This window comes from Phoca vitulina, unplaced genomic scaffold, assembly GCF_004348235.1.
Source record: "Phoca vitulina isolate PV1807 unplaced genomic scaffold, GSC_HSeal_1.0 scaffold44, whole genome shotgun sequence".
Taxonomy (NCBI): domain Eukaryota; kingdom Metazoa; phylum Chordata; class Mammalia; order Carnivora; family Phocidae; genus Phoca; species Phoca vitulina.
The window spans coordinates 12,608,051-12,634,837 of record NW_022589747.1 but is presented as its reverse complement, the minus strand read 5'-3'; the positions used below and the strand labels follow the sequence as shown (position 1 = coordinate 12,634,837).

Sequence of the window (26,787 nt, the reverse complement as noted above, 5' to 3'; positions counted from 1 at the left end):
TAAACTGATGAAAGATATCAACCCCCTGATTCAGGAATCTCAGGCAACTGAAAACTTCAAGACATCAGAATCTAATGAATCTTCATTGATTAGATGAAGCCCAGAGTAGGGGAAAAAAGACAGATTATGTATGAAGGAGCAACATAAAGAATAATGGCTGATTTTTAAACAGAATCTGTAGAAGCCAGGAGACAATGTGATGACATCTTTAAAATGCTGAAATTAAAGTAAAAAAAAAAAAGCCCTATATGGTATCAGACCTAATATTACTGTGATGTGTTGCCTTGACATCTGGAGCCAGGAGAGCCTGGACTGGCCTAATTGCAAGTTCCTCTCCTGACTCTGCTCCCACGGATAAAGTCCTCTAGCTGATCAACTCTCCTTATCAAACAGACCAGGCACAGCTCCTGCTGATTCCTGAGTAGCATGTCTTGGTTTTCTGCCAGCCCGTGGAATTATCCAAACAAGCCAATCACATGGTTCTGTGAGAACTAGAGGGCACTCTTCCCTCTTGATCCTGCAAAGCCTGCTTCCCCCAGCTCCTGGTTATTCACTCTGTTGTGCATCCCCCCTGTGACCCTGAGCACAACCCCCATGTGAGCGCACCCCCTGTGTGACCCTGTGTGGTGTGCAGTGCCCTCCTCCCCTAGGCTGTGGGTACAAGTGACTAATAAATAAACTGTTGTTCTCAGGTGCCCAGTTTTAGGTATCGAGTGCTTGACCATCCCTTTAATCCTAGTGCAGGGGACCCCTCCATCTCTAGTGGGGTGATGAGGAGGCAATTAAAATAGTCTTTCAACCTATGATGCTTTATTATTGTACAAGGAATTATGCTAAGTGCAGGGGCAAAGGTACTGATAAATAAGAAATCATCTCTTACTTCAAAGAGCTTACGATTTAGAGGGATAAAAGAAAATAATCAAAACCTTAGAACCAGGATTATATAATTAAAGCCAGGATAGTTGGGTCTTGCAATCAATTCTGGAGCAAAACATTAAGAGGAGTAAATTAGAAAGGAGAATCTTGAGGTTTAGAGTGCTTAAAGCAATACCAGGAATGTTTTATAGAAATCGAAACCCCTGGCCCCCACCCTTACCCATTCTGATCCTGTAGATATTTAAAAGGCTTTCATGTAAAGTGATACTAGACTTATTCTACAATTAAAAACTACCTGAAGGAAGAGAAAGCCACAAAAAGACTGATTTTGGGTTAAAAAATGAAGTTACCTCCGTTAGTGGTCAGAAATACCTGTTTAAGGACTTGGTGACCTCGGCTGGTACTGACTTCCGAATCACTGAAAGTGTTACTGCACATGCAAGACAACCACCTTGCGAGAATTCTGGAATTGGATCTCGGGCTCTTGAAGTTTTAGATCACTGGAGAATATCTGGGTTTATGATCAGTGAATGTTTATGGACATAGTGGGTGCTAAGATATGAGTAGAAGATATGGAAGTAGGAAGACATGTTATATCCACCACTGTTCACTTTTGGTTACTATTGGAATGGAATGTCTTTTCCATCCTTTCACTTTCAGCCATGTGTGGACCTAAATCTAATGGGAGTCTCTTGTACATACTGTATAATTGGATCTTGTTTTATTATTCATTCAGCTACTCTATGTCTTTGATTGGAAGGGCTTAATCTATTTATGCTTAAAGTAATTACTGATAAGGAAGGACTTGCTATTGGCATTTTAATTTTTTGTCTTTTTAAAAATTGAAGTACGATTGACAATTTTATATTAGTTTCATGAGTATAGTGTAGTGATTTGACATTTGTATACATTGCAAACTGACCAGCACACTGAGTCTCCTTACCATCTGTCATACAAAGTTAATACAATGTTATTGACTGTATTCGCCGTATACATTACATCCTCATGACTTACTTGTTTTATAAGTAGCAGTTTGAACCTCTTGATCCTCTTCACCCAATTCAACCGCCTTCCCACCTGCCTCCCAGAATCCCCATCCCCTCTGGCAACCACCACTCTATTCTCTGTATCTATGAGTTTGGGTTTTGTTTTGTTTGTTCAGATTCTACTTATAAGTAAAATCAAGTGGTGTTTGTCTTTCTCTGACTTATTTCATTTAGCATAATATCCTCAAGGTCCATCCCTGTTGTTGCAAATGGCAAGATTTCATTCTTTTTTATGGCTAAGTAATATTCGTGTGTGTGTGTGTACCACATCTTCTTTAATCATTCATCTATCCATGGACACTTAGGGTTGCTTTTGTATCTTGGCTATTGTAAATAATGCCACAATGAGCATAAGGTTACATGGATCTTTTTGAATTAGTGTTTTTATTTTCTTCGGATAAATGCCCAAAAGTGGAATTTCTGGATCATATGGTAGTTCTAGTTTTAATTTTTTTGAGGAAACTCCATACTGTTTTCCATAGTGGCTGCACCAATTTACACCCCAACCAAAGGTACATGAGAATTCCCTTTTCTCTACATCCGTGCCGGCACTTGTTATTTCTTCTCTTTGATACTAGCCATTCTGACAGGTATGAGATGATATCTTATAGTGGATTTGATTGGCATTTCCCTCATGATTGGTGATGTTGAGTACTATCTGTCTGTCTGTCTGTCTATCTATCTATCTATCTATCTATCTATCTATCTATCTATCTAGTAGGCTCCATGCCCTGAGCCTACTGAGATCAAGACCTGAGCTGAAATCAAGAGTCAGACACTTAACTAACTGAGCCACCCAGGCACCCTGAGCATCTTTTAATGTGTCTGTTGGCCATTGTAGGTCTTCTTTGGAAAGATGTCTATTCATGTCTTCTTCCCATTTTTTAATTGGATTGTTTGTTTTTATGCTTTGAGTAGTATGAGTTCTTTATATATTTGGGATATTTGTTCCTTATCAGATATATGATTTGCAAATGTCTTCTCTCATTCAGTAGATTATCTTTTTGTTTTGTTGATGATTTCGTTCACTGTGCAGAGGCCTTTTAGTTACTCAGTTTAGTTTGTTTTTGCTTTTGTTGCCCTCACCTTTGGAGTGAGATCCAAAAAACCGGTGCTAAGATGGATGTCAAGGAACTTACTGCATGTTTTCTTCTGGGAGTTTTATGGTTTCTGGTCTTATGTTGAAGCCTTTAATCCATTTTGAGTTAATTCTTATATGTGGTGTAAGAAAGTGGTCCAGTTTCATTCTTTTGCATGTAGCTATCCAGTTTTTCCATCATCATTTATTGAAGAGACTGTCCTTTCCCCATGGTATATTCTTGCCTCCTTTTTCATACATTGACAATATATGGTTGGGTTTATTTCTGGTCTCTATTCTGTTACATTGATTTATATGTCTGTTTTTATGCCAGTACCATACTGTTTTGATTACTGTTGCTTTGCAGTATAGTTTGAAACCAGGGGCTTGATGCCTCCAGCTTTGTTCTTCTTTCTCGAGATTTCTTTGGCTATTTGGAGTTGTGGTTTCATATAAATTTTAGGATTAATTTTTTTGGTTCTGTGGAAAATGCCATTAGATTTTATAGGGATTGCATTGAATCTGTATATTCCTTTGGGCAGTGTGGACATTTTAACATATTAATTCTTCCAATCCAGGAGCACAGGATATCTTCCCACTTATTTGTGTCTCCATTTTCTTCCATCAGCGCCTCACAGCTTTCAGAGTCCAGGTCTTTTGCCTCCTTGATTAAATGTATTCCTAGATATTTTATTCTATTTAATGCAATTATAAATGGCATTTTTTCTTGATTTCTATTTCTGATAGTTCATTAGTAGTGTATAGAAATACAGATTTTTGTATATTAAATTTGTATCTGGCAACTTTACTGAATTCATTTTTAGCTGTAATAGTTTTTTGATGATGTCTGTAAGATTTTTTACATATAGTATCATGTAATTTGTAACTAGTGACAGTTTTAATTCTTCCTTTCCATTTTGGATGTCTTCTATTTCTTTTTCTTGCCTAATTTTTCTGGCTATGACTTTCAATACTATGTTGAATAAAAGTGAGAAGAGTGTGGGCATCCTTGTCTTGTTCCTGATCTTAGAGGAAAACTTTCTGCTTCTCACCGTTATGATTTTTTTGAAAAGATTTTATTTATTTATTTGACAGAGAGAGAGACAGCGAGAGAGGGAACACAAGCAGGGGGAGTGGGAGAGGGAGAAGCAGGCTTCCCGCTGAGCAGGGAGCCCGACATGGGACTCGAACCCAGGACCCTGGGACCATGACCTGAGCCGAAGGCAGACACTTAACGACTGAGCCACCCAGGCGCCCCTCACCATTGATTATGATATTAACTGGGGTTTGTCATATATGGTCTGTATTAAATTGAGGTACATTTCCTCTATAGATACTTTGTTGAGAGATTTTTTTTTAATCATAAATACATGTTGAATTTTGTCAATTTTTTTTTCTGTATATATTGAGCTGATCATGTAATTATTTTTTTAATCTTTCATTTTGTTAATGTGGCTTATCAATGTTGATTGATTTGTGGATGTTGAACTATCCTTGCATCCTGGAATAAATCCCACTTGATCTTGGTGTATGACCTTTTTTAATGCATTGTTGAATTTGGTTTGTTGAAGATTTTTGCATCTATTTTTCTCAAGGATATTGACCTGTAATTTTCTTTTTTTGTTTGGTGTCTTTGTCTGGTTTTGGCATCAGGGCCAAACTGGCCTTGTTAAAATGAGTTTGTAAGTGTTCCCCTTACTCAGTTTTTTGAAGAGTTAGAGAAGGATTGCTATTAATTATATGGCTAATTGTGTTGGTATTCTTTATGTGTTTGGTAGAATTTATCAGTGAAGCCATCTTATCCTGGACTTTTGTTTGTTGGGAGGTTTTAATTACTGATTCAATCTCTTTACTCATTATGGGTCTGTTCAGATTTTCTGTTTCTTCATGATTCAGTCTTGGAAGATTGTATATTTCTAGTAATTTATCCATTTCTTTTAGGTTTTCCAATTTTTTTTTTAAAGATTTTATTTATTTATTTGAGAGAGAGAGAATGAGAGACAGAGAGCACGAGAGGGAAGAGGGTCAGAGGGAGAAGCAGACCCCCCGCTGAGCAGGGAGCCCGATGTGGGACTCGATCCCAGGACTCCAGGATCATGACCTGAGCCGAAGGCAGTTGCTTAACCAACTGAGCCACCCAGGCACCCTAGGTTTTCCAATTTGTTGGTATATAATTGTTCATTGTAGTCTCTTATGACCCTTTATATTTCTGTGGTATCAGTTGCAACTCCTTTTATCATTTCCTATAACACAGATCTAGTGGTGATGAACTTCCTTAGCTTATGTTTATCTGGGAAAATATTTGCCTTTTATTTTGAAGGACAGTTTTTTTTTTTTTTTAAAGATTTTATTTATTTATCTGAGAGAGAGAGAATGAGAGAGAAAGAGAGCATGAGAGGAAGGTGGGCTCAGAGGGAGAAGCAGACTCCCCACCGAGCAGGGAGCCCAATGTGGGACTCGATCCCGGGACTCCAGGATCATGACCTGAGCCGAAGGCAGTCGCTTAACCAGCTGAGCCACCCAGGCGCCCTTGAAGGACAGTTTTGCTGGAAATCCTATTCTTGGTAGTCAGTTCTTTTATTTCAGCATTTTGAATATATCATCCCATCTCTTCTGGCCTGTAAGATTTCTGTTAAGAAATCTTGCTCATAGTCTTATGGGAGCCTCTTTGTGTGTGATGAGTTGCCTTTTTCTTTTTTCCTGCTTTCAACATTCTCTTTTTGTTTTTGACTTTTGACATTTTGATTATAATGTATTTTGGTGTGGACTTTTTTTTTTTTTTAAAAGATTTTATTTATTTGACAAAGACACAGTGAGAGAGGGAACACAAGCAGGGGGAGTGGGAGAGGGAGAAGCAGGCCTCCCGTGGAGCAGGGAGCCCAACGCACGGCTCAATCCCAGGACCCCGGGACCACAACCCGAGCCGAAGGCAGACGCCCAACAACTGAGCCACCCAGGTGCCCCGAGACGACTTCTTCTTTTTTTTTTTTTAAAGATTCATTTATTTACTTGAGGGAGAGAGAGAGAGAGCACACAGAGAGGTGGAGGGAGAGGGAGAAGCAGACTCCCCGCTGATCAGGGAGCCTGATGTGGGGCTCGATCCCAAGACCCTGGGATCATGACCTGAGCTGAAGGCAGACATTTAACTGACCGAGCCACCCAGGTGCCCCTTGGTGTTGACTGCTTTAGGTTTATTCTAGTTGGATTTCTGGGGAGGAGTGGCTTCTTGAATTTGGATATCCATTTCTTCCCCCAGATTTGGGAAGTTTTAGCCATTTTTTCCAATAACCCTTCTGATCCTCTCTCTATTCTCCTTCTTGGGATACTTATAATTGTATATTGGTCTGTCTGATTGTGTCTCATAAGCTCCTTATGCTTTCTTCATCATTTTTTCTTTTTTTCTTCTGAATGAATAATTTAAAATGACCTATCTTTGAGTTCACTGATTCTTTCTTCAATCTGATCAAGTCTGGTGTTGTTCAGTTTAGTGACTAACAAACTCTTTGTTTTTCAGTTCAGTTATTGTATTTAGCTCCAAGGGTGGGAATGCAAGTTGGTACAGCCACTTTGGAAAACAGTATGGAGGTTCCTCAAAAAGTTAAAAATAGAGCTACCCTAGCAGTTGCACTCCTGGGTATTTACCCCAAAGATACAGATGTAGTGAAAAGAAGGGACACATACACCCCAATGTTCATAGCAGCAATGTCCATGATAGCCACACTGTGGGAGGAACTGAGATGCCATCCAACAGATGAATGGATAAAGAAAATGTGGTCCATATATACAATGGAATAGTTTGGTTCTTTTTAATATTTTCTTTGTTTTTGATGTAGTCTCATTTTGTTCATGCATAATTGCCCTGAGCTCATTGAGCATCTTTATGATGGCCATTTAGAATTCTTTATCAAGTAACTCAAACATACCCATTTCTTTAGGATCAGTTTCTGTAGATTAATTTTGTTTCTTTGATTGGATCAATATGTCCCTGTTTTTTCATGTACCTTGTAACTAACTTAGTGTTGGGATTCATGTACTTGAAAAAACATGGCCACCTTTCCAGTCTTTATGGGGTGGCTTTGTACAGGGAAAGACTGTTACCAATTATCCTGGCTAGATATTCTAGGGGTTCTTCAAATCTTTTTGGTGGATGCATACTATCTGGACTGGTTTGTGTAAATTTACAATTAGAGAGATTTGCCAGTTTTGTTTTTCAGGAACTCATTATCTTTTGCTCCCTCTGGTGTCTGTCTGCATTACTGCAGATTCTGTGGAAGTGACACAAATTCCCAGCAACATTTTATCCTCATTCCATCTCCCCTCGGCATCCCCCTTGCCCCCCGCCCCTCGGCCCCAGCCCCAGATATCTAGTGTATCTTGTGTCAGATCAATGCTCTGAGACTGGAGAGACAGAAACTAGTCCCTTGATCAGCCCCTGAGGTGCTAGAATATTGAATGCAAACTCCATTCCTCTTTCCCTGCCTTTGAGTGAGAAGCCACTTCACTGTACAACACTGGGTCTGTTATACTGTGGTTCCTCTGAAATTGTAGCATGCCACCCAAGGCTCTTTTTCAGTCGGCAACCCTAAGGCATCTAGAGTATGCTGTGTCCTTGTAAGTGTTCTGAGACCTGCACAACAGAAACTTGTCCCTTGGCAACCCCCTGAAAATATGGAAAATTATACACATTCTCCAACTCTTTCCCTCCCCAAGGAGAAGCCAGGTCTTGGGAGTTTTCTTTCACTTTTTCTACAGTGAACCAGGGGGAGGGACTATGGTGAGAGAGTGTGTGCTAGTCCTCACCCTCACCTTTGTTCTCAGCGGCCCACAACCTAACATCTTTTCTTGTTAGCACTTAGATTCAGGCAAGACAAATCCAGTTCCTCAGGTAGCAAAGCAGGGCTGCCTGAAAGTCTGCATATTGGCCATACCTTTTGCTTTTTTCTTTCCTTCCCCAAGGAAAAGTCAGCAGCTGGGGAGTTTTTGCTCAATAATGCCTCACTGAGCTGGGGTGGGGAGAGAATATGGCAAATGAGTGCCACAGATTTTCCTACTGACTTTGATGTGGTTCGTTTCATACTCACTTGGGGTGAACCAGGCTTTTAACCATTTTCTGAATTTCTCACAAAGGAAATTAATCTATGTTTTGTTATTACATCAGTGTTTCCACGGGGGAAAGGACCTGGGGCTTCCTATTCTGCCATTTTGCTGATGTCACCTCATATCAGGTTCTCTCTTTAAGGGAGATCTTAGTGACTCATTTCCTTTGCTGCCATATTGCCACCAGTGCCACCACTGCTGCTGTGACGATTCCTCTTCTTCCTCTTCTTCCATCCCCCCTTCTTTTTTTCATGTTAGTATTTTAGATTAACTCATATATTTTGTGTTTTTTTCTCACATTCCTTTTTGTATCTCATTCCTTCTAGATTCAATTTCTTCCTAAAGCATATTTTTTAGAAACCACTTCACTGAGGATCTGTTGGTGATAAACTCTCTCAGATTTTGCTAGTCTGGACATGAGTTTATTTCAAGATCATACTTTAAGAATATTTTAGTTAGGTATAAAAATCTTGTTTAGAGTCATATCTCAGTTTTCTCATCAGACTTTTATAATTGCTATTGAGGTTTCTGCTGTTGGTATAAATGACATGCTTTACAGGTATTCTGCCCTTTCTATTTGGATGATTTTAACATGCCTACTTTGGCTTTGGTATTCTTTGGTTTTACTATGGTTTATCTAGTTGTCCATTTCTTTTTGTATGTCCCACTTGGGATTCACTGAGTTTATAGAATAAACTAATTCTGGATATTTATCAGGCATCATCTTTTATATACTATGTTTCCCCCATTCTCTATGTTCTCTCCATCTATAACTGTAATTGGATATTTTCATTTTAACCTCCTTGTCTCTTAGTATCACTTTAAAATTTTTGATTTCTGATTTCTTCTTTCTGCTTAATTCTATCTAGCTTATTTTTTCCAATCTCTATTTCAGGCAAGAATTCTTATTTCAGCTTTTTAGTATGTCTACTGAGTTTTAAATTTCAATTTTCCTTTTACAAACGATATTTTGTTCTTTCAAAAATGTACCTTTCTTAAGAATAGCTTATACTTTCCTCATTTGTTTGAATCTATACCACATTAAAAGAATCTTAACCATGCTTATTTTATATTATATTTCTAGAAATACTGTTTTTTGAAGATCTTGTGATTCTATTCTGCTTTTCATTGTTCCTTCCAACTCTGGCTCATGGTAGCTTATTTCTGTGTATATTGTATAATGTTGGATTATAGGCTCAAATACAACTGGACTACCTCAGTGAAAATCCCCTTCAATTTGGGTTGAGGGTTTCCTTCTAAGTAGGATTTGTATTTGCTTCTTGCATAGTACCCAAAGGCAGTAGAAAGCAGGGACCCATTTTTTGTTAATTTTTTTGGCTTTTGCAATCCATGCCGTTACCGATAAATTTGAACCTTTTTAAGGAAAAGCCATGATTAGGATTATTCCGGGGAGTCTTTTTTTCTCTCCCCTTTTCTTATGAATGGAACTTTCTCATTTACAACTTTACTGGTGGAATAGCTCTTTATGTGTCCCAGCTTTATGAGGGTGTTTCCTTGTTGCAGTTTCCCAACTTGTTCCTGTCCTGGTTTAGATGGTAGTTAAGTAGTTGAGTTTTGATTACCACCTTGGAGGTGGGTTGGTGTTAGAAAGAGAATTCCTATAGAAGTTATGGTTGAATCTCTGTGAGTGAGTGAGGTCACAGAGCCGAAGGATAAGGAGGAGGAAGAGAGGTCAGCTGAGGAGAAAAGCTTAGGAAATCCCACAGAGTGGGAGGAGTTGGAGTCTGGAGGAAGTATGATTGTGTCATTTCTCCCTATGGTAAAATGGGAGGTTTGGGGACAAGGAGATAAAGAAAGGTGAGGACTTTGAGAAAAAATATTGTGATTAGGATGTCATTTGAGAGTAGTTTTGCTGGTGTTCTGGGATGAGCGCAATCCCAGGGATGGAAGGAAGGAGTGAATAGTAGGAAAATGGAAGCATAGAGGGATTACTATCTGATAAGCAAAATAGTCTATTGTACAGAGTGTAGATAATTAAAAACTAAATTTTATTTTATTATTTATTTTAGTGAGGTATAATTAACATAGAATGTTGTATTAGTTTCAGGTGTAAAACATAATGATTCAACAATTCTATATATAACTCAGGGCTTACCACGATAGGTGTGGTCACCTGAATTTTAATTTTGTAACATTTAGAGAGGTTCCTGAAGAATTTAAACTATTTGGTCTTTGCGAACGTCACTCTCTGCTCAGAACACCTGATTTACAAGATTTCAAGGTCATTTAAAAAAAACCTGCCCTATTTAAATAATTAGCTGTCATATTAAAAAAAAAACTGAGCTAATTAGGTGGAAAATATGGATTAAGGTAAAATACGTTATAGCATTTTTCTTTTGGCATTTAGCCAAAGCCTTTATTTAAGGACTTGTATAAAATTGCCGGCATAGTTTATGCGTTAGGGGATAATATTAAATCAGACTTTAAGTAAATCAGTTAATCTGTGAAACTTACCCTAAAGAAAACGAAAGATCACACTCTGTAGATTCTTCTGAATGACAGTAGGGTCTTTGCTTCTGTATAGATCTGATGAGTTCCCTGCCCCTTTTCAAATGCCACATGTTTTTCAAACATATTTGAGTGAAGAAATGAAAAAGTTTGTGTGTGTGTATGGTGCTGAGAGAGAAAAATAGAGAGAAGATTGTCATTAACACTTCATGGAATAGTGTTTTGTGGAGTTAGTTTGGGAAATACAGTTTAAAATCTCTAGTAAAAAAAAAGTTTCAAATAAGTATAAGGGCCTCCTATGTATCAGGTCCTGTGCTAGGCAAATAGACATCGAGCCCATAAGATGTAGACCCAGCCTTCTTGTTTGCTGCTCCCCAAAACTCTACTATGCAAGAGAACTCCAGTCGTATATTGATCCTAAATTTCCACCTTATAGCACAGTTTAGGAAATCTATGATTGTCTTTTTTGGTTCTAACAAACAGAAATGCAGTCAAATTAATTCTGCATTATAGAAATGAGAGATAAGGGGGAGGTTATTGTAAGGCTCTAGAGATTTTGCAGAACCAAAAGCATAGTGTGGTTTCATGAGAATCAGGATACTATCAGACAGGGAGCAGTTGCTTGGTCCGTATCTGTTTCTTTTGTGTGTAGTCTCGTCTTTTGTCTCAGTTGTGGTCTTTCTGAGGCTTTCTTACTTACTTATTTAAGCCTAATATGGCCATCTCAGCCCTACCTCCACATGACCTTTTAAATTCTCAAGTTGATGTAATTGATTCCTGTCCAGTGAATCTATTAGCTGGCTTGGGAATGGTATCCACACTATTCTAGTTAACCAGGGATGAGGAATGGTCAGCTACATGAAGTATGGAACTGCTTCTTCAAGCGGGGTTTGGGATGAAGTGAAAATTAAACATATTTAATGCAATTGAGATGAAGGATTGTAGTGTTTGAAGACACAGGGAATGGTAAATTATTTCAGCAATTCTGTTATTATGCATAAAAATTCTTATGCAGAATAAGTTTCCACCTTCATTTACAGAACGTGAATCCCAGAGGAACTAAAATATAACAGTTATTCAAATAGATAAACTCTGGGGGCACCTGGGTGGCTCAGTCATTAAGCGTCTGCCTTCAGCTCAGGTCGTGATCCCAGGGTCCTGGGATCGAGCCCCGCATCGGGCTCCCTGCTCAGCGAGAAGCCTGCTTCTCCCTCTCCCACTCCCCCTGCTTGTGTTCCTGCTCTCGCTCTGTCTCCCTCTGTCAAATAAATAAATAAAATCTTTAAAAAACCCCCACAAAACAAAGAAAATAGATAAACTCTAAAATAAAACAGAATCTCCTGCTACCTTTGACTTTTTAGCTAATATGACCTGTTAATGTTGGCAGGGATGCACGGAAGTACCAAATATCTTCTCTTTAAGTGCTTATGGAGACCAGAAAGGAATTATTGCTTTCTGCACCTTCTGACCTACTGGAAGGACTTATTGAAAATTCTGTTCAGGTTGTTTGTAAGAATGCTGTGCTGTTAAGTTACTTTGGAAGGGACAGCCTCCCAGTTGGTCTAAATTTTGATGCAAAAGAACCTTGCAATAACACTCCCATGACCTCAGTCATGGTGTATGTGCCCATGTGAGTCCAACTTTTTTGGGTCACCAGTGATTGGAACAGGAATGTGCAGAATAATATTCACAGTGCATCTTGTTTCTTCTTGTGTGCGTATTTCATGAAATGTAAATGGTTGAGGGACATTTTGAGATCTCTGTTCTCTATTAATTCAGCCTGACTTATCCTGTTGAACGAGAAGGCTCATTTCCCCCTGTTTCTTGGAGCCACACACGGAAGACTCTACTGACCTTTCCATCGACAGATTCAGGCTTGACTCAGTATCCAGATGAATGAAGACTTGAGACAAGAAGTAATTCATCCATGCTCAATTTTGCCAATTTTGCCTTTCTATTATTAGTTTCCCCGGGAAATAATTTATTGAACATTTAGTCTTCAAAGATTCTGGCTTCTAATATGGTTCTTCCTCACTCTACAGTGGCAATTCATCATCCTGGTGTCTACCTTAATCTCACATACACGTTAGATTGCCTGGGTCAGGCTCTCAGGTCCTGATCACCCAGAAAAGGAGTAAGTCCTTTAAGGGACTGGTCCAGACCCTTGAATATGGCAATCTCAGAAAAGTCTGAATTTGTAGCCTACCACCTTTTCTATCACTTTCCTTAATTAGAAATGCCTACAAATATTTAAGACAGGGCTTTCCCGTGCCCTTTTTCTGACCCTTGAGTTGACTTGTTTTAGATACTTGGTTATCCCATGAGGACTACATTTTACCTCTTCCTGTGAGTTAGCAGGACCTTTCTAAAATGCTTATTCTCCACTGTGTAAACCGAGTAGCTTCCCATGATCTTTAGGCCAAGCCCAAAGATGTTTTGAGAATCTGTAGAGTTTGATTCCAAGCCTCTGTACGGGAACCCATTTTATATTGGGTGGAAAATAAATTTCAATTCCAGTTCATGTCCAATTACTTGGGAGTAGCTATCTGGAGGGTTTGCTGGAAAGAATACTAAGGATGATCCTATATGCTTCAAGATGGACTACCAGAGTTACATAACAACCTTTGCCATGGATACTGAATTGGGGTGATGATGATGGAATTGGTGGCTGGAGTAGTGGCAGTATGAATGGATCCTTGCCCAATGTGAGATCCTAGGAGATTTCTCCTCACATCCTATAGGATAGCAACTTCCTTGCCTACAAACATCATAATGGGTTAAGAAACCCTTGGCTATGAGTATTAGGGAGATAAGGAAAGAGATCTTTCAGCCAACTAAATGGCCTCTGAAAAGGGACATTGTGCATGGGCTAAATTTTGACCATGGAAAGGAGAAGTCCTTAATTAGGGGGACTAAGTCCCGCATTGTTCTGACTATAGGACCTATATTCTCCAGCTCCCCTTAAACATAATCTTCACCTTTAAATTTTCTGCTTTTTCTCCATCTCTGAGCTCCTCACCTAGTTAACTGCCTGGTTCCTGTCCCTCTACCTTTTGCTTTGTTTTCACAATTTCTCCTGGGGGAATTTGGAGGAAAGTCTCTGAGCCTCTTTCCCATCACTGGAACCCTGTAGCCTCTGTCTGTACATCTCAGTGGCCAACTGCCTACTGTAGGACTTCCCAGAATTATTCTGTCAGAATTTCTCACCCTGTCCCTTACCTGTACCCCCATACTTTATCTTACCAACTGTTGTCCTGAACCATGCTTATTCAAACTTTTCATACTCTGGGCTGAAATTCTGCTGTCACTGGACCTGTACACCACTGCCTCTTCAGGTCTAGTGGGCAGGTCTAATATCAGGGCTTCGCCCTAATCCTGTTCCTACTGTGGATGCCTTATGTTTTGTCACTGAAAAATATTGAAATATGATGGAATTAAGCTATGTTTAGAAAACCTTACTGGTAAGCCACTCTACAATCCACATTAGAATATTCTTATTGTAACTATAGTCAATATCCTTTTCTAGCTTGATTTTTTTTGTTTGAAAGTGACATCTTGAATAAAGTTCTGGTCTATGAATGTTTTGAACCAGTCTGAGATCAATGTAGGCTTGTTGTCAGAAATAATATTTTCATGGATGGTACATAACTAGTATGGGACTGTGATTGCTGTAACATGTTTGAGATAAGACAAGGAGCACTCTAAAAATGCTTAACACGGGTGCCTGGGTGGCTCAGTCAGTTAAGCCTCCAACTCTTGATTTTGGCTCAGGTCATGATCTCAGGGTTGTGAGACTGAGCCCCACATTGGGCTCCATGCTGGGTGTGGAGCCTGCTTGAGATTCTCTTTCCCTCCCTCTCTGCCCCCACCCCTCTGCTCACTCTCTCTCTAAAAAAAAAAAAAATGCTTAACATAGTCAAGTAACTTTTACCTTGAAGTGCTCCTGAAAAGTCAATATGGCCTCATCCAAGATTTTTGTTGCTTGCCATTAAATGGTAGGTGCTTTTGGTAGGCTATTTCAAATAATCTGCTTCTTGTTCTTGATAATGAAATCAATTCAGGATCATCAAAATCAGATTCTGGCCCATACTTTCCAGGAAAAATAACACCATGTGCCATATTCCATTGTGTCCAAGATGCACGATGACTGCCTTTTTGAATAACAGCAGGCTTTCATGACAAAGGACTTCTTTTATAAGAAAAATAATACCCATTGACAGTTTGTGAAGAATATTGAAAGATTAAGACAGTTTCCATTTTCTTCCTTGCCATTGTCACCATATCCAGTATCAGAAACTGCGTGATTGAAGACCATAGATATGTTTGATTTGAAATGAGATTAAATTGATTTGAAGAACCTCAAGTATATTTTTGGACATTCAGATTTCCTGTGGAATTGGAAAATCCCAGCCTGGATCTGGGGTTGCAGGAAATCAGCACATCATGTGTCTCTCAAGGCTATTCTAAAATTCAAGGCCAGGGTTTGTATTTAGAAATAGGTCTTCAAAGTGGCTTGTTCATGATGATGAAAAATGTCCAGACAAAGCCAAATAGTAGGCGACTCCTGGCTTTACTTAACCACTTGTTGCACAGTTCCATCCCATGGAGGACACTGTTCTTGAGTTGTAAGCGGTTTGTGCCTCATTGCCATCTGGCTCAGCCAGCTTCGGCACCATAAGGTGAACTGAACTGTTTGTGGTAGGAAATAGTGCTCTATATTTGTCACCATGTACTAGCACAGACCCAAAGTCAGTAACTGCTTGACATTCCAGAAAACATTCTCATGGCAGTGAGTTAAACTTCAGGGAATGTCTTTTTCCAGTGGAGGATGAAGTCATTTAGCAACAGTTACCTTTTGTGGAAGAAAATCTTGTTAAAACTTAGGTAGCCCCGGGAGGCCCGGGAGTTTGTGCTCTTGTTTTTGAAGTAGACGCACTACCCATTGTGTGTACTGTATTTATACCAGAGGAAATACTGATGCATCAATATGGTAGCTTAAGAGGGTGACACAGAAGGGTTCAGTTTTATTTTATTTTTTTCATTTTCCACTTGACCAGCTAATATATTGAGTTGCTGAAGAACTTCTAGAGGTCCATCTGAGGTTTTATCCATAGCCAGCTCACTAATTAAGAGATCATCCATCCAGGTTAGCATGTCTGGAAGCTGGGAAAGAAGAACATCTAGGAAGCAATAGAAACTTCCAAGAGCAATGGGAATTCTAGATTGACCCTCTTATTTCTCTGACTTCACGTCTGCTCAGTATTCTCTAATCCTGTAACTTATATCACCACCCCTCAGTCTCTCAGTGGGGTCCCTTTTTACACCTGAAACTGCTCTAACCAGAGGAGCTCAACTCTGACTCCCCATCCCTTCTTGTCTTTACATTTCCCATATTGCTTGTAAGTGGTGCAGTTGCCTTGGCATGGCTAATCCCTTGACCCATCAATATTTTTCCCAGTTTGAGAAACACCTCCTTCCCCAAGAGAGGAGGTACATCGTGACTAAATGTGAAGAGAACCATGCAGTTTCTGTGTGATCTCCCATACCAGTGACACTTGTCGCCTTTGAATCAGCGCAACCCTAGCAAGGAGCATTTCTTTTCTCGGGAATAATAAGTCTGGTGTCCTAAGAAGAATGGCTTGGGTTTGGCCTCGTTCTTTTAAAACTGTAGACACTTGCCCCTGCTGCCCTCTCCCCCATCATTTCATGCAGAAGCAGTGGTTTCTTTTCTCCTGAGGCCTGAACGCCTTATAAGAGAAACACCCCAGCCATGAGAGTTTGTAGCCCAATAGATGCTTTTGATGTGAGTTCTCCCTGTGATGGAAAGCCTGCTAGCAGTGTGTGTGCGTGGCATGTTGTCACTTGCTCAGTGTGGAGAGTGAGGCAACTAAGGGAATAAGAGGAGAGAGAGAGAAAGAGAGAGAGAGAGAGGAGTCGTTTGCAAAGTAGACGAGGGCTCAGGAGTCAGGATCTAAGGGCTTAGAATACAGTAGGAAGTTCATTTTAGGTAGAATGCAGTATATTAGTAATTATTTAATAATGATGATATTTATTGAGTCCCTACCTTTTGACAATGAGCCTATGGATCTTATACTGTGGCTCTCACATCCCACTGGATCTGCTTCACTTCAACAAGCACCGAATGAACCATTTGACATTCTGACCATCCATGGTCTCCTGTTCTTCCACCTTGGATGTACAACCATTTCCATCATGACTGTTCTTTGACTTCATCAGGATTTCTTATCCACTGACACCTTTTCTTTGCCCTATCTATAACATCCTCCCATTTTCACCACCTTCTTCCATCTCCAGATAGTCTGGCCCATCACCCAGTAACATTCTGGCCAGTTTTCCGATTTTCCTGCATCTGTATCTTTTTGTTATTTTCATCTGACAAAACCCCAGTAAATGCAAATATCCATTTATTCTATGTCTGAGAGATGATGGAGAGTATCACTCAGTGGGGTGTATCTGGTGACTCTGCTGTCCCACTCTCTTCAATGAGGTGTCAGAACTTATCCAGTCTTTTCAGGCTTCCAGTTTCATATGTCCCAACCCTACTCTCAGTTGATGACCTCACTCCTTATTTCATTAAAAAAAAAAAGAAAGAAAGAAAGAAAGCAAAAGAAAGAAAGAAAGAAAGAAAGTAGAAGCATCCAGTGGGAACTTGCTCAGCTTCCCACCACCAGACCAACATGGAGCCTGCATGTTCTCAGTCTGTGTTCTCTGTGCTTTGCTGATTCTTCTCCTTCACAACCAGATTTCAATTTTAGTATATGTGCTGCCGAAGTGAGCACCACAGCCAGATTTCTCAAACACATGTTTGCATGTGCTCTCCCCATTCCCCTAACTGTTATTTAGTCCCTGATTCAAAGTTCATTCGGTCCACATTGTGACACCACAACAGCATTTGCTGAGGGAAGGAAAGACCACCTTGTGGGCATTCTTTGGTCCTCCTTTTACTCCTGTGGCTAACTCCTCTTCTGCTTGGATTTGAGATGGGGTGACCCTCAGACTCATCCCTTGGCTCCCCCCACTTTTTTTCCTATTCAACTGTTGAACTCTCTTCCTAAATGACTTCATCTGTGGGATGGCTTCAGTTATAGATTATAATGAACAACTCTTAAGTTTTATCTACAGTTTAGACTTGCATCTGGTCTCCAAGTTCTGTTCATTTGGAATTTCCACAGGAGTATCTCAAAAGCTCCTCAGAAACCTAAAGCTCAGCATGACATTTTGCTCTCCCCCAGTCTTCAGCTCTTGACCATCACATTCAAGTCATTACCAACTATAGCAGATCTTACCACCTAAATATATTTTTTAAAGTTTTTATTTAATTTCAGTTAATTAACATACAGTATTATACTAGTTTCAGGTGTACAATATAGTGATTCAACAACTCCATACATCACCTAGTGCTCATCACAACAAGTGACCTCCTTAATCCCCATCACCTATTTCACCCATCCCCCACCCACCTCCCCTCTGGTGACCATCAGTTTGTTCTCTATAATTAAGAGCCTGTTTCTTGGTTTGCCTTTCTCTCTCTCTCTTTTTTTCCCTTTGCTCATTTGTTTTGTTTTTTAAATTCCACATATGAATGAAATCATATGGTATTTGTATTTCTCTGACTGACTTATTTCACTTAGCATGATACTCTGTAGCCCCATCCATGTCATTGCAAATGACAAGATTTGATTCTTTTTTATGGCTGAATAACCAGTGTGTGTATGTGTGTGTGTGTGTGTGTGTGTGTGTATGTGTGTGTACCATATCTTCTTTATCCATTCATCAATCGATGGACCCTTGGGCTGCTTCCATAATTTGGCTATTGTAAATAATGCTGCTCTAAATATTTCTTGACTCTATTTCTTTCCATCTCTGTTGTCAGGGCCCTAATCTAATACACCATCACTTAAAAAAATTAAACTTAAAAATGTTTTTGAGACAACTGTAGATCCACATGTATTTTAAGATATAATAGAGATGGATCTTGTGTACCCATTACCCAGTGTACTCCATTGGTCTCGTTGTATGAAACTATAGTGCAATATCAACAGTCAGGATATTGATATTGATATAGTCAAGATACAGAACATTATCATCACGACAAGGATGATTCCTGCTGTCCTTTTTTTAAAAAACATAAATTTTAGTTTTTAGAGCTGTTTTAGGTTCAGAAAAAAATTTAACAGGAGGTATAGAGATTTTCCATATACCTCTTTCCCTACACATGCACAGCCTCCTCCCATTATCAACATCCCTCACCAGAGTGTTACATTTGTTATAACTGATATACCTACACTGACATAGTATAATCCTCCGAAGTCTGCAGTTTACATTAGATTTCACAACACACAACTTGGTGTTGTGCATTCTGTGGGTTTGGACAAATGTATAATGACATGTAGGCATCATTATAGTATCATACAGAGTATTTTCACTGCCCTAAAGTTCCTCTGTGTTCTGCCTATTTATCTCTTCCTGTTCCCAGTCCCTGGCAACCACTGATCTTTTTACTGTATCCATAGTTTTGCCTTTTTCAGAATGTTATATAGTTGGGATCATACAATATGTAGTCTTTTGAGCTTGGCTACTTTAATTTAGTAATATGCATTTAAGTTTCCTCCAGGTCTTTCATGTCTTAATAACTCATTTCTTTTTAACGTGGAATAGTATTCCATTGTCTGGATGTTTATTTATATATTTACCTACTGAAGGACAATCAGTCAGTCACCTGGCCACATCCTTGGTGTTTTCTTCTGACCATGCTTTCTCATTTTTTACAATATGTATAGACCGGGAATTTTCCAGATTTTCAACTTCTGCTTCCCTTTTCCAGAACAATTCTGTCTTTAAGTAATCTCTTTTTTCACATTGTACTATAAGCAGTCAGAAGGAGCCAGGTTGCACATTCAACATTTTCCTTAGAAATATCTTCAGCTAAATACCTAATTTCATCACTTGCAAAGTTCTACCTTCCACAAAAAACTGGAGCATGAACATGATTCAGTCCAGTTTTTTGCCACTTTATAACAAGGATTGCCTTTCCTCCAGTTTCCAAACACATGTTCCTTATTTCCATCTGAGACCTCATCACAATGGCCTTTCCTGTCCATATTTCTAAGCATTTTGTTCAGCATTCCTTAGGTATTCTCTAAGAACATTGAGACTTTCTCTTACAGCTCTCCTCTTTTCTCTCTGAGCTCTCAACAGCTCAGAACAGGCTGTTCACAGCAGTGTAGGACTTTTTCTAGCATGTGCCTCGGATCTCTCCCAGCCTCTACCCATTACCTGGTTCTAAATTGCTTGCACATTTTTGGGTATTTGTTACAGCAGCACCCCACTTCTCAGTACCAGTTTCTTAATCCTCAGGCTGCTATTACAGAATATGATAGTCTGGGTGGCTTAAACAACAGACATTTATTTCTCACAGTGCTCGAGGCTGGGAAGTCCAAGATCAGAGCACAGGCAGATTTGGTGTCATGGTTCGCAGATGGCCATGCTCTTGCTCTTGTTAATCTTAAAAATAAAACTGGCAGTTATTTTTCCAGCAAAAATGGGTTTATTTGGGAATAACAGAGAACTGCAACCAGGACATGCAAGCTATGGCAAAACCATAGACAAGTCCAACCAAAAAGGGAGAGGAATGTTATTTTATGGAGATGAAGGAGGAAGTTGGGAGGGTGTGTTTTGAATGAAAGACCATTGGACAAAAGCAAGCGTTCAGGGTGATGATGGTTTCTCATTGGCTGAGTTGCAGGGGCAGTTGATTTCTTGTAGACAATTCAGTGGACAGGTGGCCTTTGAACAACACAGGTTTGAACTGCACGGGTCCACTTATACCTGGAAATTTTTCAATAAGTACAGTACAGTACTATGAATGTATTTTCTCTTCCTGATAACTTTCTTAACATTTTCTTTTCTCTAATTTCCTTTATTGTTAGAATATGGGTATATAATACATCTAAGATACAAAATATGACCATGCTTTCTTTCATTAACAAATTGACTCTTGATGTTATTGGTAAGGTTTATGGTCAACAGTAGGCTATCAGTAGTTAAGTTTTTGGGGAGTCAAAAGTTATACGTGGATTTTCAGCTGTGTTTCGGGGCAATGGTGTGGTTCAAGGGTCAACTGTACATCTTTTCCTGTAGGGCCTATAATCGATCATTCTTTCCTGTTGCTGATTCTTCTGTTGGGGTCTGTAATTGACAGTGCTTTTGTAATTCACACCGAGTGGTATGACTTTTCCTTCTAGTCTCCTGACTCTACTTTAGTGAGGTTTCCCTTTATTAATTTCCACACTCATAATACCATCATACTGGGGTTAGGATTTCAACATGTGAAACTTGGGGGTACATAAATATTTAGTCTTCAGCCAATAGTATTGTTTTAAGTTTTTACTTAAAATATATTTATTAAATAAACACTGTAGCAATAGTAACAGGGAACAAATAAGTATTTAAAGAACTCAATCTTACCTTCATCCTTATAAATCTATTTGGTGACCTTTAATTGTGTTTGGTGGCTCAGCTACTATTCAGTCTTCATTTTTCTATGATCATTAACTAGTTCTCTGTGCTCAAAATTTTGCAAATTGTATATTGGTAAAGATATATTTCATGGTATAGTTAAGGCTTAAGGAAGAAGTGCTTCTTAATTAATTAAAAGGAAATGAGGATCTCCCAAACTATAAACTTGCTGAATATCATGTCACTAATCTAAAATTTTGAAAATCTTTTTTCACATTATACTTGGTAACACACATTGTTACTTCACATTACTTATCCGCTCTCCAACTCAGTTTTTCCCTGCAAAAGCAAAACAAAATAAAACAAAACACTGAAGCAAACAGATAACGTACCTTCATAGTTGCCAACTATGTTGTTGAGACATCTCTGCTCAAAATCCTTTGCCCCTCACTCACAGCACCATTGCAAATTCCCTTTCTATAGTTTGAGAAACACTGATGCATTATTTATAACACTAACTTTGCTTTTGCCCTGTGAACAGGGAAAACAAACATTTAAAATAGTGCATGTGTTATCTTTTTAGTAGCATTCATTACCAAACAAGCAAAAATGTAAATAGAATAAACCCCAATATAGTATTTTGCTTGAGATCCATTTTAGCCACAATCCTATTATATGGAAGCAGTTATCTGAGAGATTCATTACATTTTACAACCACTTATTCATTGCCTAACATTTTTCAGATATCATGTTAGGCCTGGTAGGGAGAATAAAAAGAAAACCTACAAACTACCAGCTTCGGTCTCCCAGCATCACACAGCAGTGTTGGGAATGATGGAAGTGCTCTCTCTGTGCTGACACAGCGGCCACTAGTCGCATGTGGCTGCTGAATGCTTGACTTGTAGCCAGTGTGTCTTTGGAGCTGAACTGTTACTTTAATTTTTCCTAATAGCATCCCTCTTGAGATATAATCCACATATCATACAATTCACCCATTTAAAGTGTACAATTTGGTGATTTTTAGTGTATTCACAGAGTTGTCCAGCCATTACCACAATTTTGGAACATTTTCATCACCCCCACAAGAAACTGCGTACTCATTAGTAGTTACCCCCCAAGTTCTCCCAATGTTCTCAGCCATGGGTGGCCGCCAAACTTTCTGTCTCTATGGATTTGCCTATTTTGGACTTTTCATACAAATGCAATCACAGTATGTGGTCTTTTGGGATTGGCTAATTTAATTTTACTTTAATTAAATGCAATAGCCACATGTGCCTAGTGACTACCATTAGAAGCAAGTGTAGTGAAAGACCACGTACAGATCCTTAAGGAATGCTGAAGGCTAAGGAGAAGAAAATCATGAAAAGGGGGCATGCGGAATATAGATCAGAGAGATTGGAGATGAACCCAGATGGAGCTTAGAGATAAGACAGATTCCTGGAGGAGGGGATGGTTAACAGTACCAAATAATACAGAGGAATCAAGAAAGAATAGTGTCAGTGTAGTGATGGGATAAGAATCCTGATGACAAAGGGCATTAGAATGTGGTGTGGGTGAAGAAGTATAGGCAGGTGGAACTTTTATATCATGTACAGATGGAGGGAAGGAAGGAAATTTCAAGATAGTTTTGAGAAGCGTGTCAGGATTGATGGGAATTTTGTTTTGTTGCCGTTAATATTTTTAGTGTAGGCCTGAGCCTAATTGGAGGCATTAAAAAAGGACCCAGTGGGAATGAAGAGATTACAGATGATTGAGCAGGGTTCTGAAGGATGTGAGTGAAGATGGGACTGGGGTTAACCTAGGAGCAAGCCCTGGCAAGGAAGATAGAAGTCATCTTTCTCAGAGGCAGCAGTAAGTGAAGAAAAAGTAGGTGAAAATACAGAACAATTTTTACGTAGAAATGAAGGAAACTAAAGGATCTCATTTATTTAAGGAAAATGGAATGAGGACTTCTGAGGGTAGGTTCTGTTCCTCCAGCCAGCACTGTGATCAGATGTGGAGAAGGGAGTTCTCCAGAGGGTCTAGGGCTTTGGGAGGTGGGAGGATCAATTACTTACATTCTTTTTGCTGCTCAAAGGAATATGTCTCCTAGAAGCAACAAACATTTTTCAGGTACATAAAACCACATGAGATGCAGAGATCCAGATGTGCCAATTTTCACTTACTGAAAAGTGATGATTGTCTAAGAGTTTACATTTGAGATCTTCAAAGACAAAATGTATCAGCTTACGCATCCTCCCTTCCACCCTCCCATTTCCCCTTTCCTTCCTTCCTTCCTTCCTTCCTTCCTTCCTTCCTTCCTTCCTTCCTTCCTTCCTTCCTTTCTTTCTTCCTTCCTTCCTTCCTTCCTTCCTTTCCTCCCTCCCTTCTTCTATTTATTCTTCTTACCCTTTGTAGAAAGGAGTGTACCCTCTTGCTCTTTGCCCTCCAAGGAAAAATGGAAACAAACAAAACACAAAACTTTGGGAAGGCCAAACAATCCATACTGTAATGAATACAGAATTTCATGTTATGCATTACAACAAAACTATTTTAGTTTAGTTTAGAATTTTTTTTGTTTTTCTAAGTCTCCCCTGCTCCATGTTACAACAGTTAGTTGGAGAGCCAGGAAGTGCTTTGAAAATGCCACATAAAAATAACTATGCAAATATAAGAGCAAAATATACTAATGAATTGATACGGATTTAATTAATAATGTTGCTTTAGAGCATGCTTTCTGTATAGAAGTTTTAGAAATTAATAACTAATTTTTGTGGTATTTTCAATATATTAAATTATATATTTCTGTATTTCTATATTTATTTATTTATTCATTTATTTTAGGCTTTTAAAACCAAGGATGGATATCTTGTGGTTGGAGCAGGAAATAACCAACAGTTTGCTACTGTGTGCAAGGTAATCTGTAATCACTGGGGTGGGCGGATGATCTATGCAATAACTTGTTTTGTAGAAAGCCAGGGAAGTTCAGTTTCGCCTAGAACAATGTTATTAAGTCTATAGCCAACTCAAGATCCCCTGCCTTCGCCCCTAACTGGGTGCCATTTTTACACTCGCAAATGCTAAGGACATGAATTAGCATTCTGACTGTATTTTTTTTTTTTTTTTTGAGGTATCTGGCTGTATTTTGAAATGAACCATAGTACATAGTAGCCTAAATTATCCACCAACAGGACCTGACTATCAGTCCAGTGAAAAAAGGGAAAGAAAAAGAATTCATCTTAAAGCGATTTTTAATGCCAGGATATTTTTCTTCTCGCTTTCCTTTTTTTTTCTTTTCTTTGTTAACAACATGAGATCTAATTAGGCCCAATACAATGTAATACCAAATTTATTGTATTAGCGACTAGAAAACTAAACATTTTTTTTTCAAATCAGCCTTTGTTTAATGAGTACCTTTCTGCAGAGTTCATGTTTTAATTTAAGGTTTAGCAATTAAGGTTATATTAAAAATGTTGCTCCTCAGCAAGCTTTTTAAAAAAGGCCTTGGAATCATTAAGGATAATTTTATGTTGAAGATTTTAAGTTTTTGGCATCCCTTGGATATTTTTTTTATTTGATGTTTTTACTACTTACCTAGATTTTTGTTTCTTTTTGTTTTTATTTAAGTCTTTAGGTTCCTGTTCACTTTTTCTAGTTCTAATCCCAGAAATATAATCTAGCTTTAAAAATCTGTATTTAAGGTTTTGTTTTACTTTCTCTTGCAGGTAGGGAGAGGTCTCATCTGCTGGGGATGTTTTTCTGATTGGGAGTGTATTTTCTTGCACTAATCATAGATAAGCACTCACTGTGAGCTTTCAGTTTCATTAAAGGTGCCTGTGAATTCCTTAGGGCAGGCTTCTTTATTGCCGTTAACTTCTTATGTCCAAAAATTATTTATTACTGTGGCTCCTTTGTATGAGAGGTTAATGAGCACAGCGAAAAACCACAGCAAAGGGGGGGGAAGTACTACGGAGAAGGTGACAAATGGAGACAGTTCCTATTGCAGGAAAGGCTGGGACAGCTGAGGTGGGAAAGAGGGGGAGCTTTCATAACGGTGACTCTGAGTAAGCGGAGAGAAAATGGATTCAAACATTTGATCTCGGATCAAAGAATCTTTATTATGAACGGTCAATGTTAAAAATATGAAACATACGGAAGCCGTTGCCTGTGAAGTCATTTGCGTACTCTAGCTGCAGAGATGTAAAAGCCAGTTCATTGCTATAAATGAGTACAGATTTTCTTCCTGGGCCATATGTTTTGGAGTTTTCTCTCTCCAGAAAGCGGGGTGGAGGGGGGGAATTACTGGTTGACATATTCTTCACTGTTGAAAATAACTGTACTGAATTCTTCTTATTTTTGATTCATTACTGCTGATCAGTTTGAAACTTTTGAACTTCCTCATAAATATCCATAAGAACATTTTTTGAAAAAGATTTTTATTTCAAAGCAGAATATTTGCCATAAGTTTGAGTACTAAAATATGACTTATTGTGATGGTGTGTTATGATACATTTGTTTAAAAGGAGACCATCAGAGGGCCTTTGAGAATGGCATCCTTGACCTTGCTTTTCCATATGTGAGTTACGGATGATAATCCCTGCTATGAGCCCTTAAGACCACGTCTATCAAATTCTTTGAGATACTCACAAGAAAAATTTTATGCGTAGAGGACTTTAATGTTATTTGGCTCATTTATTAGGCATCTTGAGCAAACCTTGCAATCTGATTGACTTAATATATCCTTAAATGTAAACTTGCTCTAAAAACCTTTTAACCTAAGAAAAATGACCTGTTTCCTTATTCCATATATAGTGGGTTTCTTCTAAGTATTTTTTGTTCAGATTTATCTATTACTGAGGGGCTTGTCATTCAAACTGGCCTTGTAGAAGATGAGGTCCCCGGTTTTTTACAGTAAGCCCATCAATTGTTCTTTTGCCAAGTAAGGCCCATAATGAAAGATAGGGCAGCTCTCTCTCCTAGGGAGAAATACAGCAGTATTGTCTGTGATGAATGAGTAGAATTTTCTTAGGCCTAGTCTCTTTCCAAAGTGGAATTTGATATACTGGCTGACTAATACTTCTTGGGGACAGGTCCTGTTAAGGAGTTCTTATTGTCAGGAATTAGAGGGAGAGCAAGAGCAATGGGTTCAAGGCTTGGGGTTCAGAAAATTTTTCTGCATATAAAGTGAACCTTGGCTTAGAACAAATCCTATTTTATGTCTCTTAACATGATACAGAAGAGTAGGGAACATGAGCATATGTAAGCTATTTTAAGCTGATTGATGCCAACACTAATGGGTATTCCTATTTGAAGTACATTGACATCCTTTTAAAAGTCAGTTAGACTGAAAGTTTCTTTTATTAGAGGCAATATGCATTGGTTCTCAACTTTAGCATGCAGAGGAAATCTCCTTGAGCTTCATTCCCAAAGATTTTGACTTAATATGTCTGAGGTGAGGAACAGGAAACTTCGATTTTAATAAGCATTGTCGTTGATTTTGGAGCAGGTGGTCTGAGGACATTACAGCATAATTCTAAGGCATACCGTGAGTCTTGACACTAGTCAGGTGACCTCTGGCAAGACACTTACTCTTTGCTAAGCATCTGTGTTCTCACAGTAAAATGAAGATTATAATACATAACTCTCCTAATATATAACTTTTGGAGTTTTGTAAGAGTTAGATTAAGTAAGTAAAATACTCAGTCCAGTCCTGGCTCACAGTATGCACTTCATAAATGGTCTCTATAAAACTTAGGTTTGGAG

The 26,787-nt window shown here is 38.8% G+C and overlaps 1 protein-coding gene across 1 annotated transcript in view; it reads left to right on the top strand.

The window, feature by feature from the left end:
* Window positions 1–26,787, top strand: part of SUGCT (succinyl-CoA:glutarate-CoA transferase) — a 732,205-nt gene that overhangs the window by 278,100 nt on the left and 427,318 nt on the right. Inside the window, exon 13 of the mRNA XM_032430614.1 lies at window positions 23,869–23,940. Coding sequence (XP_032286505.1) covers window positions 23,869–23,940 — 72 coding nt within the window. The remainder of the gene's footprint in view (window positions 1–23,868; window positions 23,941–26,787) is intronic.